Source organism: Miniopterus schreibersii (genome assembly GCF_964146895.1).
Source record: "Miniopterus schreibersii genome assembly, chromosome: 1".
Classification (NCBI taxonomy): domain Eukaryota; kingdom Metazoa; phylum Chordata; class Mammalia; order Chiroptera; family Miniopteridae; genus Miniopterus; species Miniopterus schreibersii.
The window spans coordinates 133,017,747-133,039,524 of NC_138101.1; the positions used below are offsets into that span (position 1 = coordinate 133,017,747).

Sequence of the window (21,778 nt, forward strand, 5' to 3'; positions counted from 1 at the left end):
GACAGCAGGCATCCACGCTGGGCATGTGGGAGTCAGCCTTCAGCCAATCCCAGACTCCAGGCTTCAAGATTCCCCTGACATCAAGGGAAGCAAAGGGGTGCTAGCCACACTAAACCCTGACCCAAAGGCTTATTCCTAAGCAAAATAAATGTTTTTGTTAGTGTTTTAAACCACTCAGTTCTTTAGTAACTAGAACGAGCCCTCTTCAGCATCACTGCCACACAATTCTGTCTGTCCATCCCTCTAAACACAGCCCTCACTATCTTTACCTGAGTACCGATGGTTGTCTCTCCTCCACGAGAAACAAGAAACCTCATCTCCAATACCCCTGAGTCTCACAAAAAGGGGACCTCAATAAACAATCATTCTAACTGTCAAGAGAGATCCAAGGAAATAAGTGTTCTTTGCATGTTTTGTCATGAGACTTGGGTACCTAGGGTTCAGGGCTCTGCTATTGGCCGATGCAGCATCATGAGCAGCCTCTCTGCAGCTTGTGGTTCCTGTTTGCAGCTGGTATAGTCACGACTGAGTCAAGAGCTCCGGATGCTGATGTGGTTACTGATAACTTCTTAGTCCTCTCAGGTCCAAGGACTTAACCAAACAGCTGTGATGCACTCAGAGTGACATACTTGACAAAGGACACAATACCAGAGAGCCCTGGGCTCAGAAGACCAGGAGGAAGCACCAGTAACTCTGACCTGGGCAGCCTTCCTGAGGACATGCAGCCACTTCTGCTTCTGATGGCCTTCATTCTGGCCTCCAAGGCACAGGCAGGTGAGTGACTGTCCCCCCACCAGAAGCCCAATGCCATGCCACACTGGCCCAGCCATGCTCAGATGCTACACTCAGACACATCCTGGCCCTGGTGTATCCCCAGGAGCTTTTTCAACTCTAGATTCCATCTCCCTCACAGACTAGCAAATCTGATGCTGAATGAAAACAGCAGGTATGGCAGGGCAGAGGACTGCTTTCTAGGAGAGCCAGGGGTTGCTCTCCCCTCCCTTTGTCACCTGGGAAGGGGCTCTTTTACAAAGGCATCTGGAAGAAGGTTGGAAGCTGGAAATGAGAAATAATTCCTCAGGAAATGGCAACTTGGAAAGGGTGGCTGGCTTCTGTAATCAAAGTAAAGCCCACTAATGTTCTAATTCAATGTCTTAAAATCTGCCCTCAATCTCCACCCCTTTCTCCAAGCTTTGTAAAGAAGATGAGGACCCAGTTGATCCCTGAGTTGGTGGCATCCTGGTTCCCTTAACACTTATGTTTGGCTGGTTTGGTCTCAAGTTCTCTCTGGTAATTTTTCAGTCACAGTCTTCTGAATATTACAATCCAGTGGTAGCTGGGTGAGTCTGGGAACAAGCAGGGAGAGAGAACCAGGGAGCGTGGGGGAAGGATTTTCCAGGACCTACAGGCACTTCACTGCTTATTCCAAACACAAATCCTGTCTGCCCACATGTGTGACTGCAACAGAAATGAAGGAATCAGGATTGCTCGTCTCTTTGTCAGAGGGAGGACCTGAGTCTTGCAGGTCACCTAGCAAGCCAGGAATGTTGTCTAAGGAACCTGTGGGACCTCTTCTTGGCTGTGTCTGATGACTAAATACACCACTATCTGCCACCCAATTCTTCTCGTATGGTCTTATCTGTCCCAGTCTCCTCCTCTCCAGCCTTTGGCTCCATGAGCACAGCAGAAAGAGTAGAATTTTTCTTTCAGGGACAATCATCGGGGGGCATGAGGTCAAGCCTCACTCTCGTCCCTACATGGCATATCTTCGTGGGATCACAACTTCAGGCAGAAAAACCTGTGGGGGTTTCCTTGTGCGTAAGGACTTTGTGCTGACAGCTGCTCACTGTTCTGGAAGGTGAGAAGCACAGCCTGGGCCCCCGTGCTTCTGCAGATACCTCACAGGAAACCCTCTTCTCAGGGGCTTCACACCTAGGGGCACAGAGGAGCTCTTCAGAGCACAGGCCAGTGTTGGGGAGAGAGGGACATTTCAATGCAAGTGGCCTGTTGAAGACAGGAGGGACTGATGAAAGGGGCATAGGAAGGAGGCCAAGATTGTGCCCTGGAGCCCAGGGTACAAGTGTGAGAAATTTGTGGTTTTGCTTAGAGACAAGCAAGCTCAGTTTGTGACTGAGCACCCTAAATCTGCTCCCAGAATTGACACCTAGACCTAGCTGCCTACAAGCAAAGGGCACAAACATGCTCAGTCCCAGGCCCCATCCCCTAGAATTCCTCTCCACTTCAGTCCTGCCCTGGCCCCAGCTGTCCTCTTCCCCCCCCCCACTATATCCTCTGTCTGCCTCCATATCCCTGTCTGCTCTCCGTGCAGCTCCATCACAGTAACCCTAGGAGCCCATGACGTCCGGCAGCACGAGGGGACCCAGCAGGTCATACCAGTGAAAAAAATCATCCCCCACCGAAACTACCATCCCAAGTTCAATGACATCATGTTACTGAAGGTAGGGTTCATTGCTCCACTGGTTCTCACATACCTTAAAGCTGGGTTTTGCATCTCCCATGACCTCCTTCCTGTCCTCCTTCCCAGTGTGACCCCTTTACTTGTCCCAGGGCAGTGACTGTTCCTGGGGTCTGTGGGCCCTTACTGGATGAAAATTCCTGTCCCCTGCCTTCAGCTACAGAGGAAGGCCAAACTGACTGCAGCCGTGAGCCTCCTCAGGCTGCCCAGGAGAGAAGAGCAGGTGAACCCAGGGATGGTGTGCAGTGTGGCCGGCTGGGGACGTCTTGACCTGTACACCACCACAACCAAATTGCATGAGGTAGAGCTGGAAATCCAAAGGAACGAGCAGTGTATTTCTCTCTACAGAAGTCATTACAACGCAACCACACAGATCTGTGTGGGGAACCCAGAAAAAAACCAGTCTACTTTTCTGGTGAGATCCCCAGCATTGTCCAGGCCCAGCCCTGGGCACACTCAAGCTTGGAGGGGACCTGGAGCAGTGGAAACTAGTCATAGCCCCATGTCCTCAGCCTTTCCATCAATCCATTCTCTGGTCTTGTCTTCCCAGGGGAGATGAGAGGCTGTCCCACAGCCACTGATGGGCAAAGGCTTCCTGAGGGAAAGAAAAGAAGACTATTAGGGTCAGGTTGGAAACCCAAGACCTCGGGAAGTGGGAAGACCTTCCCTTTCCCTGATCTCCCACCCAGCCCCTAATAGAGACCACCCACCCCCAGGACAGAGAGGAGGGCAGTGCCAGGAGAAGACCCAGCTCAGTCCTTTCTTCCCCTGTCCACAGGGTGACTCTGGAGGCCCCCTGGTGTGTGACAACACAGCCCAGGGCATTGTTGCCTTTGGGAAAAAGAATGGAAAACTTCCACGTGTTGAAACCAGGATCTCCAGCTTTCTGCCCTGGATAAAAAGAACAATGAGGCGTTTCTGACTGCAGAGACCAGGCTGAGGCACCCCAACATTGATCCATCCATCTCCTCTGAGGCATAGGCCAGAACTGCATTGTGCAGACAGGGTGGAAGGGAAGCTGCCAGACACATAATAAACTTGTATGTCTAGAATGGAAGTCACTGATTCCTCCTTTATTCACCAAAACATGTGTTAGTTCCCTACTGTGTGTCAGACAACCATCTCTTCACATTTCTCCTCTGTTTGAGCATCCCCCTTCAGCAAACCGCTGCTTTGATACCCAACTCCTTCCCAATATGCCTCCCAGTGCCAGCTCCCCTGCCAGGCAGAACAAAAACTCTACCAGGAAAGGAGAGACATCCCCCAGAAAAGGTGACTGTCTTCTAGAGGACCCTCTTGTCTCATCCATATTGCCCTCCTTAAAGCTACATCTACACCCCTACCCCATGCAGCCCCAATGCCAATATGCAACATAAAAGAATTCAGAAATTGGATAGAGAGTCTCATAAGAAGCTCTGGAGTAAGGGGCTACTTCTTCACCCTAACAGAAATGGGTGGAAAGACTTTGGAAAGGTGTAACTCACACCATGCAGCACTCGCCCCACAAATCAGACGACAGTGAAAGCCTGAGAAGTCAGGATACCCTTCAGTACTCTTGGGCCCAGCTCAAGTGCCTGGCACAGCCCTGTTTAGATCCCAGAGCCCAGTGCAGCCCCTGGTGTCCTGGCAGCCCATCCACCTGCAGCCAAAACTGAACTTGAGGGTGCTCTTTCATCTGGATCTCAGCCAGCCTCTCCCCACCTCCCATGTTTGTGTGTCTGCGCGTGTGTGTGTTTCCAAAGGAAATCCAAATCTTTTTTATATGACTGGATTAAGGAATCTCATTTGAAAACATACAACTTCAAGAAGGACAATCAAAAAAAGAAGCAATTTGCTGAATGTCTGCCATTGATGAGTGTGCTTTGACTATGGGAAAGCGTATTTGGGGTATAAAAGTTCTACGTAGTCATCACAGAAAAGTAGTTAAACAAGGAGCATGTGAATAAGAAAATGGAAATTCCCTAGAATCCCACCATCCAAAAATCATCATCATTGATCTTTCAGCATGTTTTTCCCCTACTCTTTCTCTATGTATTCATAGGATGCCGTTCCTTAAACAAAATTGGGGTTGGGCTGTTTAGAACTCATCATGCCTTCCTTTCCATTACTCTTTTTTCTGCCATCACATGGGTGGGAGTGTTGGGATAATCTGTTTGCAATTATTTATGATTGCTCAACCCAGGGACATCAGAGACAGGGTTCTCTGGACATTGGATGCAATGAACAAAAGCCCAGGACTTTTCTTCAAAACTGTGGCATAAGAGAAGCCCTCTGTGTCACAGAATATTTGCCTTTAAAGGGGAGGTTCCAATTATTCCAAAAATATTAGGTTGGAATGGTGGTAAGAGAGGAAACAGAGCTATTGTTTCGGGTATTTGTATGTGTCCAGGCCACCTAGTCCACAGGCAAGTCCAACCTCTACTTCACACCACCAATTAGACCCCTGGCCGTGGCCCTTCCTTCCTTGTACCTTAACCACAGAGTCTCAGTAGACTCCAGCCAACTGTCAGCTTCTTCTCAAGAGAGGGAGCCATGTCTCTCATATCCTTGGACCTGACTTGTTAAATAATTATTAATGATTTCATCAGAATGGAAAGAGATCAGGAGCCAAGACATGGAAACTTGTTTGGTTTAGTCCCTGAAGGGTTCCTGAGGTCCCAGCCCTCTGCTGGCTGCAACCATGGCCTTCACCTTCTTGTTCCTTCTTGCCTTCACTTTGTGGCTTAGCAGAGGGAGTGCAAATGTGGTGACAGTGCCATTGTTACCTAACCAAGCAGAGAGCTTCGACAAACACCTGGTATGATGACACCCAGCAAAACTAGAGGGGGGTGGTTGAGGAAGTGTATGAGGCCACTGAGCCTCACGCCCCTGCTCCTCTCAGGGGTTTTGTGTCTGGAAAAAAGAAAGATCAGCAGCTCTGACCTCAGCAGACCATTGGGGAAGATGCAGTCACCCCTGCTCTTGTTGGTCTTTCTTTTGCCCCCCACATCCCAGGCTGGGACTGGTAAGTGACCATCCTCATTCCAGAGGCCTAAGCCCATCTCACAAAATCCCCTCTACTCCTGACTTTTCATCCCAGCACAGGCAGGGACTTTTCCGCCATTTGAGCTCAGGAATTTCCTGAACCCCAGCTCCCATCCCCACCCAGGGCTGACAAGTTTGGTGCTGGATAGACACTCAACAAGGATGGCCCAGAGGAAGGGGTGCACCAAAAGGTTTAGCAGCTTCTAGCCTTTCTCTTATCACCTAGAAAATGAGTTGTTCAGAGAAAGGCATCTGGCAAAAGATGTGAGGCTACAAAAGACAGGTTATGAAAATCACTCACTCAGACCCAGGAAAGGGCACCTCAGACAAGCTAGCTACAGTAGTGCAAGCTGTCACTGGACCCAGCTTAAGAACTAGTTAAATTTTTCCGGAGGTGCAGGGTGGCTGTGGCCTCTCACCTCCTACTGCAGTGAGTATGTGTCAGAATCTCACAAAAGGACACACCACGGCTGGTCTCCTCCTCATCTTTAAAGTGAACGTTGGCCATGCCCAGGAGAGGAGCCCAGGGAGTGAATGATCTGAGAAGTGGCTGAATGGCTGCACACAAGCTTCCCAGCTGCCTTGGCTCTGACCCAGACTGAGCACCCATTTCCAGCCCCACCTCCCCTGCTTCCCAGGCCCCTGGCTGCTCCTCTGTCCCTGGCTGTGCCCTCTCCCCATCCCTGTGGCCTTGAATCCCACCAAACATCGGCCAAAAGTTAATTGTGGTCCATGCATTCATACAGGCAAAAAATGTCTACTGAGAACCTAGGATGTATTAGGCTGTAGGACAAGAGGGTTTTAGAAAATCCAACTCCGTAAGCTCATGGATAGATTATTAGAAACAGCAGCGATTAGGGTGTTAACACAGGCTCAGAGTGTCAGGGAGACTCACTGAGTCCTGTTCACATCCCTTGGGCTCCACCATCTTCAACATAGGCCTTGTCTCCATCATACATGTGTCTGAGTAGTCCTTGGAGAGCAAGCATTGTCCCCCCTTTCTTAGAGGGGGATTCTGAAGCTTGAAGTTCAGAAAAGGTGTCTTAGCTACAAGAGGACCTAAGAGACCCTCCCCAGTGTCTTTAGGACACCTGGACCACCCACCTCAATCATCACCTTGCTAAGCCTTCCCTCCTGAACATGGACACTGCCAGTCACCCACCTTCATCTTTATCCTTCAAGGGAGATCATCAGGGGACATGAAGCCTAGCCCCACTCCTACCCCTACATGACCTACCTTCGCATTAAAAATGAGGAGTCCAGGTGTGGCTGTGTCCTTGTGAGAGAACTTTCTCCTGACAGCTGCTCACTGCAGTGGAAGTTGAGTGGCAGCAGCCAGCCTACACCTCCTTAGACCCATACAGGGTCCCTGTCCTTTCCCCACAGGCTGCAGCCCAGGGCAGCTCCCCAGGCTCCAGGTAACTCAAGCTCAAGAGAGTTCATCAGAGGAGCCCTCTGAGATCATGACTGGGGCAGTGAGAGGCTGAGAAATAGGAGAGGTAATCTTTGGGCTGAGAGGGTCAGAAGTGAGAGCAAGTAACGCTGCTGGGAGGAAATGGACCACACTTTGCAAATAAAGCAGCAGTAGAACCCATACATTAGGGTCAAAATGAAAACTCAAGCAATTAAATTATATTTTCTGAGGGCAAGAAAAAGTTCCAAAAAGTCCTGCACTCAGTGTCATTGAGAAGCAGAGTCACTCAGCACCCTGCCCCCTGTGGCCTCGATTTCCCCTAGCTGCAGCCCTGCCTTGCCCTGGCTATCACCTGCCCTTTACGGCTCCTGGGTTGTATCTCCTGTGATTACACACACACAGACCCGCTCACCCGCTCTGCTCTCTATACAGGTCAAGCAGTGTCACTTGAGGGCCCACAACATCAAGGAGCAGAAGAGCCAACTCCCACCGAGACTATAATCCTAGGAACTTCTCCAGTGACATCATGTTATTGCAGGTAGGAAACCTCCTGCTGCTTTTGGAGTTCTGGGTTTTATTGTTTCTCCTCTCACTGTGACCTGTTTCTTCGTTTCTTTCCATCCTGTCAGTCTGACTTGTCCCAGTGGTTCAGGGGTGACAGAAGACACTGCAGCCTCATCTCAGTGCCCAGGCCCAGAGGCCACGGGCTGACCTGGGCTCTCTTGCTTCTTCCCCATCAGCTGGAGAGAAACATAAATTGTCTAAAGCTCTGAAGCCCCTCTGCCTGCCCAGGGGAGAGGGCTGGTGAGGCTGGACAGAAGGGCACTGTGGCTGGCCAAAAGCCCATGGAGATGGGCACTTTAGCAACCACTCTGCAGGAGGGGGAGCTGACCTCTCAGAAAAACCAAGAATGCAAATTTCGCATACCCAGATGCTGCAGCAGAGAAGAGGAAGGCCAGCTTCCAGGTCAGGTTTCCAGCATTTACCTTGACAGGTCCCAGGAAATAGAACTTGGGGAGCTCTGGGGTATGGGCATGCCCATCTCTTCATGCCACAGCCTAAGAGTTTGGACAGCCTGGTACTCAAACCCAGTCTTCAGTGTTTTCCCCTGGGTGGATAAGGGGTAGAGGGTGAGGAAGGATCAGTCATCCCACAGCAGTTATCACCAGAGTGTCCCCGGGAATTGGAGAGAAAGGCCTGGAAGGAGGACACAAGGCCTGCCCTGGCCCTGACCCCCCACCCCTGCCCCCCATCCTGCACCACACACACACACACACAGCCCCAAACACAGACCACCCACCCCTGGGTGGCCAGGAGGACAAGACCAAAAGGAGTCCAGTTCAGTCTTTCCCCTTCCTACTCACAGGGAGACTCCAAGGCCCCTCATGTGTAACAACATGGCCCAGGGTCTTTTCTCCTATGGAGAAAAGAAACCTCCAGTTTTCATGAACATCTCATACTTCCTCCCCTGGATAGTTAGGACAATGAAGTTCCTCTAACATGAGGCAGACCTTCCTCTTGGCCTGACCATCCTTCTGGGAGCAGAGGCAAGAATTCCATGGGGGAGAGCAGTGGAGAGTCCAGGGACATAATAACTACTTCTCTAGAGCCAATACCCCTGAAGTCTTATTCAGTAAACCCCTTTCAACAGGCAACAGCACTGCTCCCGGTGCCCCTGCTGGCAGCACTGGATTTGCTTCCTCCTTTCCCCCCCAGCCTCCACCCTCTCTAAACCCATGCAGTACAGGTTCTCATCCATTTTGCAAGCACACTTCTTTGATGTTTAGCCCTCTGGAAGGCCTGAGTCTAAACCCCACTAGAGAGAAGGTGGAGGTGGGTAGGTGGGTGGGCAGGGAGAGATTAACCAAAGAATTTATAACCCATGAACACAGACAATAGTGTGGTGAAGGCCTGGGGAGGGGAGTGGGTTCGGGGTGGAAGGGCTCAATGGGGAAAAAAGGGAACATCTGTAATATTTTGAAAAATAAAATAATAATAATAAATAGTTTGTCTCCCTAGAAATGGTCCTAACTGGGCCTCAGAAATTCCTTACCTTCTCTAAGCCAAATACCATCACCAACCCCCCAACAATTTGGCAGAGGGAGGAGTAGGTCAATGGAAGGAGAATAACTCCAGGGTCCCAGAGGTCAGGGGGTCATACCATGGGCACCATTTCCGGTTTCCAAGGTCTCCCTCTCCAGCATGGACTGTCTGCTTAGAAGGCTGAGATGCTCCTCTGATGGCCCTCAGCCTCACTCAGGTCCCAGTTCCCTGCCATGTCCTGCCTGGGCCAGCACTGAGCTCAGTCAGTCTCCTTTCTCCCTGGCTGCCTTTCGCACACCAGCCCCTGCTTTCCATCCAAGTGCCCTGACCCCCGTTTCTTCCCTCCTAGCCCATCCTGTTTTGAGCCAGCCTCTCTCTCTCACCTACCTAACAGAGTCCAATGTCCATTATGAATTCTCCTGTTGCTTGCTCACCAGACCTGAACTGCCAGCCCACCTGATGCCTATCAGAAGAGCAGAATCCACCTCCCACCTGGGCAAGGCCAGCTCAGTCCCTTCCAGCCCCGCATCCCCCAGGACCTCAGCCACTCAGCTACCTCAGCCCCTTTTAGCCTGGCCTGGCTGCAGGTTCTGGCTCCCCCCTGCTGGCAACCTGGGTTGTGGCATCTTTGTCAGCCAGAGGGCTACAAGCTGCAGGGCTGGGGCATACCATTTTGCCATCCATCAATATATCAAATGTTGTTCTATCTTTGTGTCAGGCACATAACAGGCTCTGATCCTACCATTGGGAAATTTACCATGAGGAAAAATTTTCTCCAAATTTTTCTGGTTCCTCTCCTTCCACCAGGCAGATAAGTTTAGCACAGATAGATCTGTATTTGGAATTTACAAGAAATCTTGTGTGGAAAATAATTAAATTCTTAGTATTTAGTCTTTATTGCACATTGCAGTTTCACACGTATGATTGTGTTTGATTCCATAATGGCAGTGTGAAATTGACACCCACATGTACTGAGTTTTTCAATCCACTCAGTGGAGTTGGTGTCCAGAGGTGTGGGGGCAGGGACGAGGCAGCCAGGGCAGCCTTATCTTTACTCATATTACATATAGAAGGCATTATCTTCAGTCCACAAACTTACAAAATGCTATGTTTTATGTACAAGACAGTTCATTGTAACCAAGATTTCCTTATTTCAGAATCCTGTATCCTTCAGACAGCACCAACAGTGGCTGGATGTGATAGAACACAACGAATTCACAACAGCTGGACAAACAATGAACCCAGTGGGACATACATAGAAAAGAGAAGCAACTCCTTTGAAAAACAAACAACAGCAACAAAGCAAATAAATCACAGGGATAGGAGAAGCAAAATCCAGCACATTTAAACATAAGACGAAAAGCAAATGAAAGTGTATTTTTCACACTAGACCGTTCCTATATCCATGGGCCACGTGTTCCCTGGGGCTCACAGCCCTGGCAGAAGCACAGGTGAGAGAAGAGCTGAATGCTTGTGTGAGATGAGCAGGTGAACAGTAGAATGGGCACAAGCCAAGGGGCAACTTCAGGTCCCAGCAGTAAAACACTACCCTTAGGAGAATCCATCACACAACAGAAATAGAGACCTCAGATGGTCGGCCATGAGGAGCTTCACGGAGCCCCAGGGTGTAAGCCAGAGCCAGCAGCAGAGAAGCCAAGAGTATCTGCTACCAAGGGTAAGGGTGTGTGGCTTAGAAGGACAGCACCAGAAGCGTCAGACTTTCCCTGACACCCGATAGCAGCACTTGACACGGGATGACGTGCCTTAAGAATAATTATTATATGGCTGAGCATCATGAGGACAGTGCTGCTCTTGATGGTACATGTTTCCTTAAAATGATTTCTAATATGTTTACATTTATTGCTCCCTCTTTTGATCTAGTGATTTTTATTTCTAGGACCTTTATCTTATGTAAGGTTTAAAGTATGTTTGTGTAAGGGGGCGGGATTATTCATAAGGTACTTATCACACCCTTATTTAATAATAGACTCCAAATTGGAATCTAATATAAGAAAATGGTAAAATATGCCACATCACATTATAGATGTATTATGCAAGGCATTCACACCTATATTATCCACTGCTCTAGAGAACTAGGCTAAGGAAATTTTAAAAAGAAAGAAAACTAGGTGAAGAACATTAGCAGGCAACTTATAACAAACTAAATAAACATTTGGAAAAAGTCAAAGCTCATGAACTAATCAAAGCAAATTAAAATAGTAATAGTTGTTTACTTTTTGGTTAGGAAGAATTTACAAAAATAATGACACTCAAATTCAGTTGGACATTGAGAAAATGGCATTTTCACAACTTGTACATAAATCTTTAAAAAAGTATAAAAGGAGTCTTTTACCTACCCATCAACCACACCAGGAAATTTGGAAAAGCTTATTTTTTATAAATTTGTAAAAAAGTCAAATCTTAGAGCCCACCGGTGTGGCTCAGTGGTTGAGAGTCAACCCATGAGCAAGGAGATTGAGGATCAATTCCCAGTCGGGCACATGCCCAGGGTTGCAGGCTCGATCCCCAGTAGGGGGCATGCAAGAGGCAGCCAATCAATGATTCTTTCATCATTGATGTTTCTAGCTCTCCCTCTCCCTTCCTCTCTCTGAAATCAATTAAAAAAAACGTATCTTAAAAAATCAAATATTAGAAACAATGCCACTGTTCTAGCACTAATTTGGGGATTAACTTAAAAAGTTACATATAATTGAACACTACGGAACCTATAAAGTTATGACATGGCCCAGCCAGGCATGGCTCAGCGGTAGAGCATCGACCTAGGATCCAGGCGATCGGGGTTCGATTCCCAGTCAGGGCACATGCCCGGGTTGCAGGCTCGCTCTCTCATCATTGATGTTTCTATCTCTCTCTCCCTCTCCTTTCCTCTCTCTGAAATCAATAAAGATACATTTTTTTCAAAAAAAGTTATGACATTAATTACATTTTGCCACACAGAAGAATGTATATTTAAGTCAAACGCAGGATAGAGAGCAGCATACAATTGTGCACCGCTTAACAACCGGGATACTCTCTCAGAAATGTGTCGTTACATGATTTTGTCAACATCATAGGTGCACTTACACAAACCTAGATAGTATAGCTTACTACACACCTCACAAAACACAAGATTTAATCAAGCATACGAGAAGGATTCAATCAAGAGGCAAATGTGAGATGTATAAGGCTGCGGGCCTAACACTCACACTGTTTTATAGCAAACTTTTTTTTTAATAGGTAGAAAAAGCACACTCTAAAATAACGACTTTCCAAGGAGCTTCCCAAACATCCTTAAGGCAGCCCTGAGGATGTCCGGGCTCCCTCAGCAGTCCATGGCCTCCCATAGAGAGAGCAGCAGCAAAGGGGAAGTGACCCAGCATCAGCTGGCAACTGCTTTCCCAGAAGAGCTGCATTGTTGGTGGCATTTGGCCCCAGGGAGGAGGTGGGAAACGGCCTACGTTAATGTCCCAACATCCCAGAGGAGAAAAAATGTTTAACTGACGGAAATGTAATAAAGCAGCCCAAAGTAGATGTAACCAGCTATGGGTATTGTGAAACATGATCTTATTAGCACAAATATTACAATTTTATTAAAATAAAAACTAAAAACATTAAAAACTTTCATGCCCCATCTACTCTTGTAATATTCCCTTCTCCACCCAAATATTTTCTCTATCTCTACCCTTTGAGAAATAGATTTTTAAAATACATTTTATTGCAAAATATACAGATATGAAAAGTGCACAAAACATAAAAGTACAGTTTATAGGATAATTATAAGGCAAGTACTACAATTTATGTCAAATAGATCATGGGCAACATTTCAGAAACCCCCTGTATGTCTCCTCCTGGTCAAAATGCCCTCTCTGCTCTCCAACCACAGAGTTAACTACCATCATGACTTTTGTGATAACTACTTCCTTACTTTTCATCCTAATTGTCCACCTATGTATGCATTTCTATCCAGTGATGTTTGCTACTCTTCAAGTTTATATAAGGCAATCATACTGAAGGCAGTCTTCTTGGGTTCTTTATCTCAACATCATGTTTGTGAGTTTCATTTGTGTAGCTGTATGTGCAATAGCCATTCATTTTCATAGCTGTGCAATATCCCATTATATGAAATGCCACAGTTTGATGATCTGTGCTGCTGGTGATGGGCCTTCCAAGTGCCCCCAGTTTGGGGCTATCATGAATAATGCTGCTATGACCTTCTTGGACATGTGTCTGATGGAAATTTGAACGTGTCTCTCTAGGGTATATACCTCCGAATGGGGAAAGGACCAATCTGGTGACTATAACTGGTATCTGACTGTGATTTAAGGGGTGGTTCTAAGTACTGAGAGTAACACCTTTCACATGTAATTGACCACTTGGATTTTCTCTTTGGCACTGAGGCTGTTCAAGCCTTTTGACCATTATTCTATTGACTTGATTATCTTTTTCATAATTTGAATATAAGTTTTTCATTAGTTATGTGTATTACAAGCATCTTTGCCTCCTCTACAATTAGCTTTTGTTTATCTTGATTTTTAAGGGGTCAAATTCATCCGTTCTTTTCCTTATGATTATTACTTTTATGTATAGTATTTAACATCTCTACCTATCATGAAGATATTCTTACATTATATTTTCCAATCTACATCCACACTCGGATTCATAACCTGCCTAAAACGGTTGTTGAATAGGATGTGAGATAAAGGCCAAGTTTGTGTGTTTTTTTCCACATAGAAAATGTGTGTTCCTGTAGGCCACCATAAAGATGACTATTGTCCTAAATTGGGGACAAATAAGAAAATAGCCTTTTCTCCTCTCTCTGCCATGAAACTCCATCAAAATCAAGGGCCCTCCAGACCAGAACAGAGGTTGCTTTTTGCAACCATACCCTCCCCACAGAGAGGCTGTCTGATCTTAATTGATTTTCATCCTAACATAAATCAGCAGCCCTCCCTTGCCTCCTGCTGTGTGATGGTTCCTGGCCCAGGTGGTTGTTCCGACCTGATCACACATGGAAAGTGATTTTCCATACCTAGCAGCATTCAGGTACTAGTTCCCATAACTATTTCCCACTCCCCCTCCCATTTACCTTATATAATTCTTTGGCATCTACCAAGCAGTGTGGGGATCCGCTTCATCTTGCAGCTGCCCAAGACACCCTGTGTGTAAGTTGCCCTCAATAAACTCTATTTAATTACCAAATATATATACCCATGCATGTGTGTCTGAATGGCAGTGGAATCTCTATTCCTGGTTCATTTGCCTATGCCTCTATGCCCCCATCAGTACCACACTGTCTCATTATTATGTCTTTAGTTGCTATAGCAAGAACCCATTTTATTCACATTCTTCAAGAGTCCCTTGGCTATTGTTGGCCTTTGTTTTTCTACATATATTTAGAATCGGTTAAGTTCTATTAAATATCTCGTGGGTGCAATGAATTTATACATTGCTTTTTGAAGAACTGACATTTTTTAAATGTTTTGTCTTCCAATCCACAAACTGAATATCTTTTTCTTCCCATCGCCATTTATCTACCCTATACCCTCTTCCACCTCCACCCACCCCTTCCACCCCCCACAATCACGACACTGTTGTCTGTATCCATTCATTCTTTTCTCTTTTTTCTTCTTTTTTGCTCAATCCCTCCACCTTCCACCCTCAAAACTCCCACAACTACCAGAGCTGTCTTCCTGTTCTCCACCTATGAGTCTGTATCTATTTTACTGGGTAGTTCAGTTTGTTCATTAAATTCCACATATGAATGAGATCATATGGTATTTGTCTTTCTCTGAGTGATTTACTCCACTTAGCATAATGCTCTCCAGGCTCATCCATGCTGTCTCAAAGGGTAAGATTTCATTCCTCTTTATGGCCAAGTAGTATTCCATTATGTAAATGTACCATAGCTGTTTTACCCACTCATCTACACTTTGGCTGCTTCCAAGTGTGGGCTATTGAAAATAATGCTGCAGTGAACATAAGGGTGCATATATTCTTTCAAATTAGTGTTTTGGGTTTCTTTGGATAAATTCCCAGAAGTGAAATTACTGGGTAAAAAGGCAGCTCCATTTTTAATTTTTTGAGTCAACTCCATACTGTTTTCCACAGCGGCTGCACCAATCTACATTCCCACCAACAGTCTACAACGGTTCCCTTTTCTCCCCTCCATGCAGCATCAGCCTGGGGGGAAGCAGAATATCTTTATATTTAGGTCTTCTTAAGTGTCTCAATAAAATTTTATAATTTTCACCAAAGAGGTCTTGCACATCTCCTTTTAGCTTTATGTTTAGTTATTTCATAATTTTTCTACCATTTAAATATCTCTCAAAATTCATATAGAAATATGATTAAATTTTAAATTCATTTTGTCTCAAATTTGTTAATCTTATTAATTATAATAATTTACCTGTGGATTCCTTGGCATTCTCTGTGTACATATTATATATCAATTCTGTTCCTTATTCTTTCACTACTTCTACTTCCTGCCTAACTGCAATAGCCAAAATCTCTAGCACAATGTTCAAGAGAAATCATGACTATGGCTACCCATCCAGGTGTACTTGTGTTGTTTCACTCTCAAATAAAAAGCATTCAACATTTCGCCACTAAGTATGATAGCTGTGACATTTTTGTGGATTCCTTTTATCCTATTAATGACATCCTTTTCTAGTCTTAGTCAGCTAAGAATTTTTTTTAATGAATGAGGGTGAATTTTAGCAAGTGTTTTTTTTGTTTTGCTTCAATTAAATAATCACATGGTGTTTCTTCTTTCATCCATCAATGTGATGTGCTATAGCAACTGAGTGTAGAATGAAGGTCACCCATACCTAAGGTGAACCCATATTAGTCATGACATAGTATCTTCTTGCTAATTAACTGATTGGTTTGCATCAATATTCAAGTGATAGTGGCCTATAAAGTTTCTTCCCCATATTGTCTTCATTAGATTTGGCATAGAAATTTTGCTAGTCTCATAAAGGAGATGGGTAACATCTACTCTCCAGAAGAAATTCTATAGTATTCTTTGAATAGTTTGTAGAGACTTCCAGTGAAGCCATATGAGCTTCTGGCTGTCCTTGGTGAAATATTTTGGATAGCCCGGCCGGGCATGGCTCAGTGGTTGAGAGTCAACCTAGGATCCAGGCGATCGGGGTTCGATTCCTGGTCAGGGCACATGCCCGGGTTGCGGGCTCGATCAATGACTCTCTCATCATTGATGTTTCTACCTCTCTCTCTCTCCCTCGCCTTTCCTCTCTCTGAAATCAATAAAGATATATATTAAAAAAAAAAAAAAGAAGAAATATTTTGGATAACTGAATCGATTTAATCTTTATAGGAAAACTCAAACTTCTTGAGCATGTTTCATCAGTTATATTTTCTAGGAATTTGTCAATTTTATGTTGACTTTCAAAATTATTGGCTTTCTAGTGATTTATAAGGTAGCATAGATAAGAATTATATATATATATATATATATATACATACATATATCTCCCAAATACAAACCATTTCTCAGTTGTTGCAAATATCTTCACCCACACATAGCTTTACTTTTCACTATCTTAATACTATCTTTGATAATCAGAATTTCTGAATTTTTAAGTAGGTCAATTTATTAATTTTTTCTTTTAAAATTATATTGTCTTGGCTGTTTTTGCTCAGTGGTTAGAGCATCAGCCCATAAACTAAAGGGTCCCTGGTTCAATTCCAGTCAAGGGCACATACCTTGGTTGCAGGTTCAATCCCCGGGCCCAGTCAGGGCTCATGCAGGAGGCAGTGTGAGTCTCTGTCACATCGATGTTTCTCTCTCTCCCTTTCACTCTCCCCGAAGAAAGAATGAAAAAATGTCATCCAGTGAGAATTAAAAAAATAATAAGAAGAATAAATAAAAGTTATAAGTCCTTAGTGTTTTGTATGTCTTCTTTAAAAAAAAATTTCCCTACCTTATGTTTATAAAGAAATTCTCCTATCTTATCTTGAAATTTTTTATTTTTACCATTACATTAATTGGAGGTACACTGTTAAACAGTCAGTTTCATCTTTATCCAAATATACACAACAAATTTTGCTATAAATTCTTTTCATCATTATTAACTCTTTTGAACTTATTTTGTATTTCCATTATGATTTTAACTTTGACTCTTGATTTATTTAACAGTATATTTCTTAACTTTTAAAAATATAGAGATTTTCTGCACGTTTTAAGTCTTAGATTCCATGAAAAATTCAAGTAATTCCAATTTTTCATCAATTACTTGCAAGGACTAGCCCCTTACTCTTCTTTGTTACTTTGAGGGTACTGACTTTTCAGCTCCTGGCTTCCTGTGAGGAGGACCTCTGATTGGACCTAGTTGGGTGAATTTGGTCTTTGCTTTCTTCCCCTCTAAATCTATATGGTCATCAAACCAGAAGCTCAAATCTTGTGGGTTCAGCAAATGCCCACAGAAAAACTGCTACCTAACTCTACAAGGTTGTAATGTTTTTCTGAGCATGCTCAGAATCTTCTACATTGTTTTAAGGGCCTCACAGCCCACTGGGTTATTCTGCAATATTCCACCTGGTCTCATTCTAATGTTGAAGGAATAGTTTCAGTTCTTTAAATTTATGTATTATAAGTAGCACCGCAAGGATGTACTTCTTTCTTAATAGCTCCAGTTCTGGGCAGAGAATGGGGATTTGGATCCTGGATGAAATATGATCTTATATGTTCTCAAGCCAGGCTCTGACAGCTGTCAACAAAATCAACTCACTAGGCCTTTCCTGCAGACAGAGAACCTTCTGAAGCACAAAGGTTTTCACCATGAGTAGGAAGCAGGCAAATAGAAGACTTCAACTGTGTCATAAGTTTTTCTGAGAGTTTCTCCAGGTCCAAGAGACCTAAGAAAGTTGCCATCAGTGGCACAGCCTTGTTATTTCATTTTCCTTCTCTGCCAGCAGCCTCTGCCCACTCAGGAGAGAGAGCTACTCAATCTTCCTTGATAGCTTCTAGAGAGAGGTGGGAGCAGCCAGGGTTTCAGCAGGTGGCCAGGGCCCAAAGAGTGAGAACAGACAGGCTTGAATCCCAGAGGGGTAGGAAATGGAGGTAGTAGGCAGGTAGCAGCTTTTGTGCCTTGCTGGGATCGTACTGAATTGGGTGGGCTTAGGCTTCTGGGACACCATGCCCAAATCCTGCCTCCTTGGTCCTGCTTCACATTTCTGTTGACAACATGACTCAGCAGCTGTGGGAGATCCTTTGTTGGTTGATTTTATTCTCTCTTCCCCCAGGTCGCTGGCAGTTTTGGTGGACAAACCTCCTGGCCAGCCAGGGGTGACGAAACCTATCACCCCAGTAGAAGAATGGGAATGGGAACTCTCAAGTCCCCACCCTGCCCTTCCTTCCTCTCTAAGGGGCTAAAACTGTGGCAGGAGGAAGCACCAACAGCAACTGGCTGAGCAACCTTCCTGGAAAGATGAAGCTACTCCTGCTCCTGGTGGCCTTTCTCCTACCCTCCAAGGCTGGGGCAGGTAAGTGACCATCCAAACCCTCAGAGGCTCAATCCCATCCCACAGCCTCTGGACCCAGACTGCCTACGCATGTCCTAGCTCTGTGTTATTGGATAGCACACTATTTGAGTTCACATTCCCAGGTCCTTCATCTATAAGTAGGAATAATAGCAATACCTACCTCATAGAGCTGCTATGACAGTTACATTACTGAGTGTCCATGAACCTCTTGGCATGGCCCCTGGCATATAAACACATTCTGTAACTCTGCTCTATTCACTTTTCTTCAGTCCATGTGTCAAAGCCTAGGAGACAAGGATAGAGCAATAACAGTCCCATCACCTCATATGTAGATTCTTGAAAAACACTCCATACTGCTCATGAGCTGGTCATGAGGTGGTCTTAGAGGGATCAGGAAGAGAACGTACCAGGAACTTCAAGGAAAAGCCACTCCAGAGGGCTCTGGAATTTCCAACAGGACAATAGAGCTCTCCCCCACTTGAGAGGCCTAACTGGGCCAGGGTTGTTTTTATTTTGGAGAGGAGGGGGCCTGACTTCTGGGATCAGGATACAGCAGTGTTTCCTGCTGAACCCTGGAGCCCTCTCCCATAATGTGGTACCCTGCAGACCCCAATTCTCACCACTAAACCCTCCTTTCCCTGCATCATCTCTGTAGCTTCCCCATCCTCTAGCCTTTCAAGAGTCACCAAGCTAGTGCCCTCACCCCAGGTTCGGTGAGTGCAGAGATAAATGCTGAATACTTTCTTCCAGGGGAGATCATCGGAGGCCAAGAGGCCAGGCCCCATTCCCACCCCTACATGGCATTTCTTCTAATACAAACTTCAGATGGACAGGGCGCTTGTGGGGGGTTCCTGGTGCGAGAAGATTTTGTGATGACAGCAGCTCACTGCTGGGGAAGGTGAGCAACTAAGGAGGTTTCCAGTAACCAGTAGACAGGCCCAGTGGTTTCATGAGAACATGAGGCTGAAAGCGGGGTTCTAACATTGGGGGGGTGAAAAGAGACTGGGTATGCCCTGGCTGGCAGGGAACAAAATAGTGTAAATCCTTGAGGAGAAGGAGATAAAAAACGTGCATTAAAACTCAAACTACAAATTTGAGTTATTAATTTATCCTATTTATCTCTTTATCCTTAAGTTCACTGTGTCCCCCACCATCCGAGCTCAAGGCTTTGGAGAAAGAGAGGGCTACCTGGCCAGGCGTAGCTCAGCGGTTGAGCGTCAACCTAGGATCCAGGCAATCGGGGTTCGATTTCCGGTCAGGGCACATGCCCTGGTTGTGGACTCGATCAATGACTCTCTCCTCATTGATGTTTCTATCTCTCTCTCTCCCCTTACTTTCCTCTCCCTAAAATCAATAAAGATATGTTTTTTAAAAAAACAAAAGAGAGAGAGAGAAAGAGAGGGCACAGAGATCTCAGCCCAGAGCCTTCCTGCCCCCTCATTTCCCTCAGCTGCAGTTTTGCTGCCCTGGGCTCTCACCTGCCCTGCAGAGCTGGCAGATTTTAGCTCATGCAACTCATACCTACCTCTAAGCCACCATTCCTTTGCAGCACTATAAATGTCATCTTGGGGGCCCACAACATCAGGATGCAGGAAAGGACCCAACAGCGCATATCTGTGCGCAGAGCTATCCGCCACCCTGGATATAGCGAGCAGAACCTCCTGAATGACATCATGTTACTGCAGGTACCACCAGCCTGACCCTCTGGTTCTCCACTTGAGCTGGCTCTGTCCCAGCATGGGGGCTTCACCTTGTCCTGGGACCCTGTTGGAGGAGGCAGGGGCAGAGTCCCAGGGGGTGGTGGGTGAGAGCTTCACAGACATTCCCTGAGTGCCTGCACTCTTCCTGCCAGCTGGAAAACAGAGCCAGACGGAATCGATTTGTGAGGCCAGTGGCTCTGCCTCAGTCCCAGGCCAAGCTGCGTCCTGGGGCCTTGTGCACTGTGGCTGGCTGGGGCCGGGTCAGCCAGACCAGGAGAACAGACACACTTCAAGATGTGCAGCTGAGAGTGCAGAGGGATCAGGAGTGCAGCAATATCTTTGGTGTCTACAATGGCCAAACGGAAATTTGTGTAGGCAACCGAAGGGAAAGGAAGACTACCTTCCTGGTAAGGCCACAGGCATCTGCCTGCTCAAACTGACACAGAAGGGTCTGGGCAGAATTGGGCAATGGGAACACACTGCATCCCACATCCTCAGTCTCAGAGCCAGAGTAAAGAGGGGTCTTTTCCCCATCAATCTAGTCTCTGAGAGAAGGGGAGGAGTACTGGACACACAACACATACACATGCAGTATTTTCATGGGAAAGGGAAAGGTACCTTGACTTGGCTTGAGCCAGAGACAGTAACCACAGCCAGGGTTGAAGCCCAACCAATGAAGGATCCAGGAGCTTGGCTTCTGCACTCCCACCATCCTTCTTCCTCTGAGGGTCCAATCTTAGGGCACCAAGCATGGAGAGGTATAGAGTATGGAGGCCTGGCTTAGTGACCCTTCCTCTCACCACACACAGGGGGACTCCGGAGGCCCACTTGTGTGTAACAACGTGGTCCAGGGCATTGTCTCCTATGGAAGGAGTAACCCAACTCCTCCCGGAGTCTTCACCAAGGTTTCCAGCTTCTTGCCCTGGATAAAAAGAACAATGAGACGCTTCGAACAGCAGGGGAATCACACTGAGACCTTTTGGGACTGACACTTCTTCTCTGGTGCAGGTGGGGTTCTCAGAACCTTAATAAATGGCCATGTCTAGAGTGAAAATAACTTATTTCTCGTGTTATTAAACATCATTCTGTACAAAACAAATGTATCCAGGACTGAGTTTGAGCTCCTAAGGAAAATGGAGTCTTTTCCCCAGGACAAACGAACCTCCCACAGTCTCTCCTGAGGGGTGGGATGAGCTACTTCCCTCCTCCAAGCCATCCATTCTCCATTTCCCCTCCCCACACAGCTCTGGGGAATGTGTTCAGATGGGGTAGAGAGGCTGGGACATTTCCTCCTCTCCCTTTTCTACAAAACTCATTGTCCTGAGAAGATGGTGGATGCAGTGGAAATATAAGGGATATTGGTGATGGTTGCAAAACAGTGGGAGTATATATAATGCCACTGAACTCTACATCTAAAAAATGGTTAATAGGTACATTGTTGTCATATATATTTTACCACAATTTTAAAAGTAAAATTTTAAACTTCTCTTGTGATACAAAAGGAACAAATCTCTAATGATAGTAGACTTCTTTGAAAAAAGTGGGCACAACCACTTCTGCCCATGTCCAGCATTGTTGGAGCTACTTTTCCCTTCTGAGCTCTCAGGTTTCTGAGTC

The 21,778-nt window shown here is 45.9% G+C and overlaps 2 protein-coding genes across 4 annotated transcripts; both read left to right on the forward strand.

Annotated features, from left to right (window-relative positions):
• The first annotated feature begins 499 nt into the window (after positions 1-499).
• Positions 500-3,532, forward strand: LOC308548183 (granzyme H-like). 3 transcript variants are annotated; one of them, XM_081119315.1, is made up of 7 exons: positions 606-774; positions 1,711-1,858; positions 2,330-2,459; positions 2,634-2,699; positions 2,825-2,891; positions 3,027-3,099; positions 3,255-3,531. In XM_081119315.1, the coding sequence occupies exons 1-7, from the start codon at positions 720-722 to the stop codon at positions 3,373-3,375; spliced, it is 660 nt and encodes a 219-aa protein (XP_080975441.1). In that variant the 5' UTR covers positions 606-719; the 3' UTR covers positions 3,376-3,531. The 3 variants fall into 3 exon arrangements, with proteins under 3 accessions (XP_080975442.1, XP_080975440.1, XP_080975441.1); XM_081119316.1 differs by lacking the exons at positions 2,825-2,891; positions 3,027-3,099 and having other exon boundaries at positions 500-774; positions 2,634-2,777; positions 3,255-3,532; XM_081119314.1 differs by lacking the exon at positions 3,027-3,099 and having other exon boundaries at positions 501-774; positions 2,634-2,891.
• Positions 3,533-18,259: 14,727 nt separating this feature from the next.
• LOC308548161 (cathepsin G-like) lies at positions 18,260-21,189 on the forward strand. Its single transcript, XM_081119261.1, has 5 exons — positions 18,260-18,461; positions 19,212-19,359; positions 20,011-20,146; positions 20,314-20,568; positions 20,971-21,189. Exons 1-5 carry the CDS (start codon positions 18,407-18,409, stop codon positions 21,148-21,150), a joined length of 774 nt encoding a protein of 257 aa, XP_080975387.1. The 5' UTR covers positions 18,260-18,406; the 3' UTR covers positions 21,151-21,189.
• Positions 21,190-21,778: the final 589 nt, after the last annotated feature.

Excerpts from the sequence above, each read along its gene's own strand:
- LOC308548161 (XM_081119261.1), top strand. The coding sequence starts at position 18,407 with ATGAAGCTACTCCTGCTCCTGGTGGCCTTTCTCCTACCCTCCAAGGCT. Across the intron at positions 19,360-20,010 it reads GCAGCTCACTGCTGGGGAAG|CACTATAAATGTCATCTTGG; the intron begins GTGAGCAACTAA and ends ATTCCTTTGCAG. Across the intron at positions 20,569-20,970 it reads AAAGGAAGACTACCTTCCTG|GGGGACTCCGGAGGCCCACT; the intron begins GTAAGGCCACAG and ends CACCACACACAG.
- LOC308548183 (XM_081119314.1), top strand. The coding sequence starts at position 720 with ATGCAGCCACTTCTGCTTCTGATGGCCTTCATTCTGGCCTCCAAGGCA. Across the intron at positions 1,859-2,329 it reads GCTGCTCACTGTTCTGGAAG|CTCCATCACAGTAACCCTAG; the intron begins GTGAGAAGCACA and ends CTCTCCGTGCAG. Across the intron at positions 2,892-3,254 it reads AAAACCAGTCTACTTTTCTG|GGTGACTCTGGAGGCCCCCT; the intron begins GTGAGATCCCCA and ends CCCTGTCCACAG.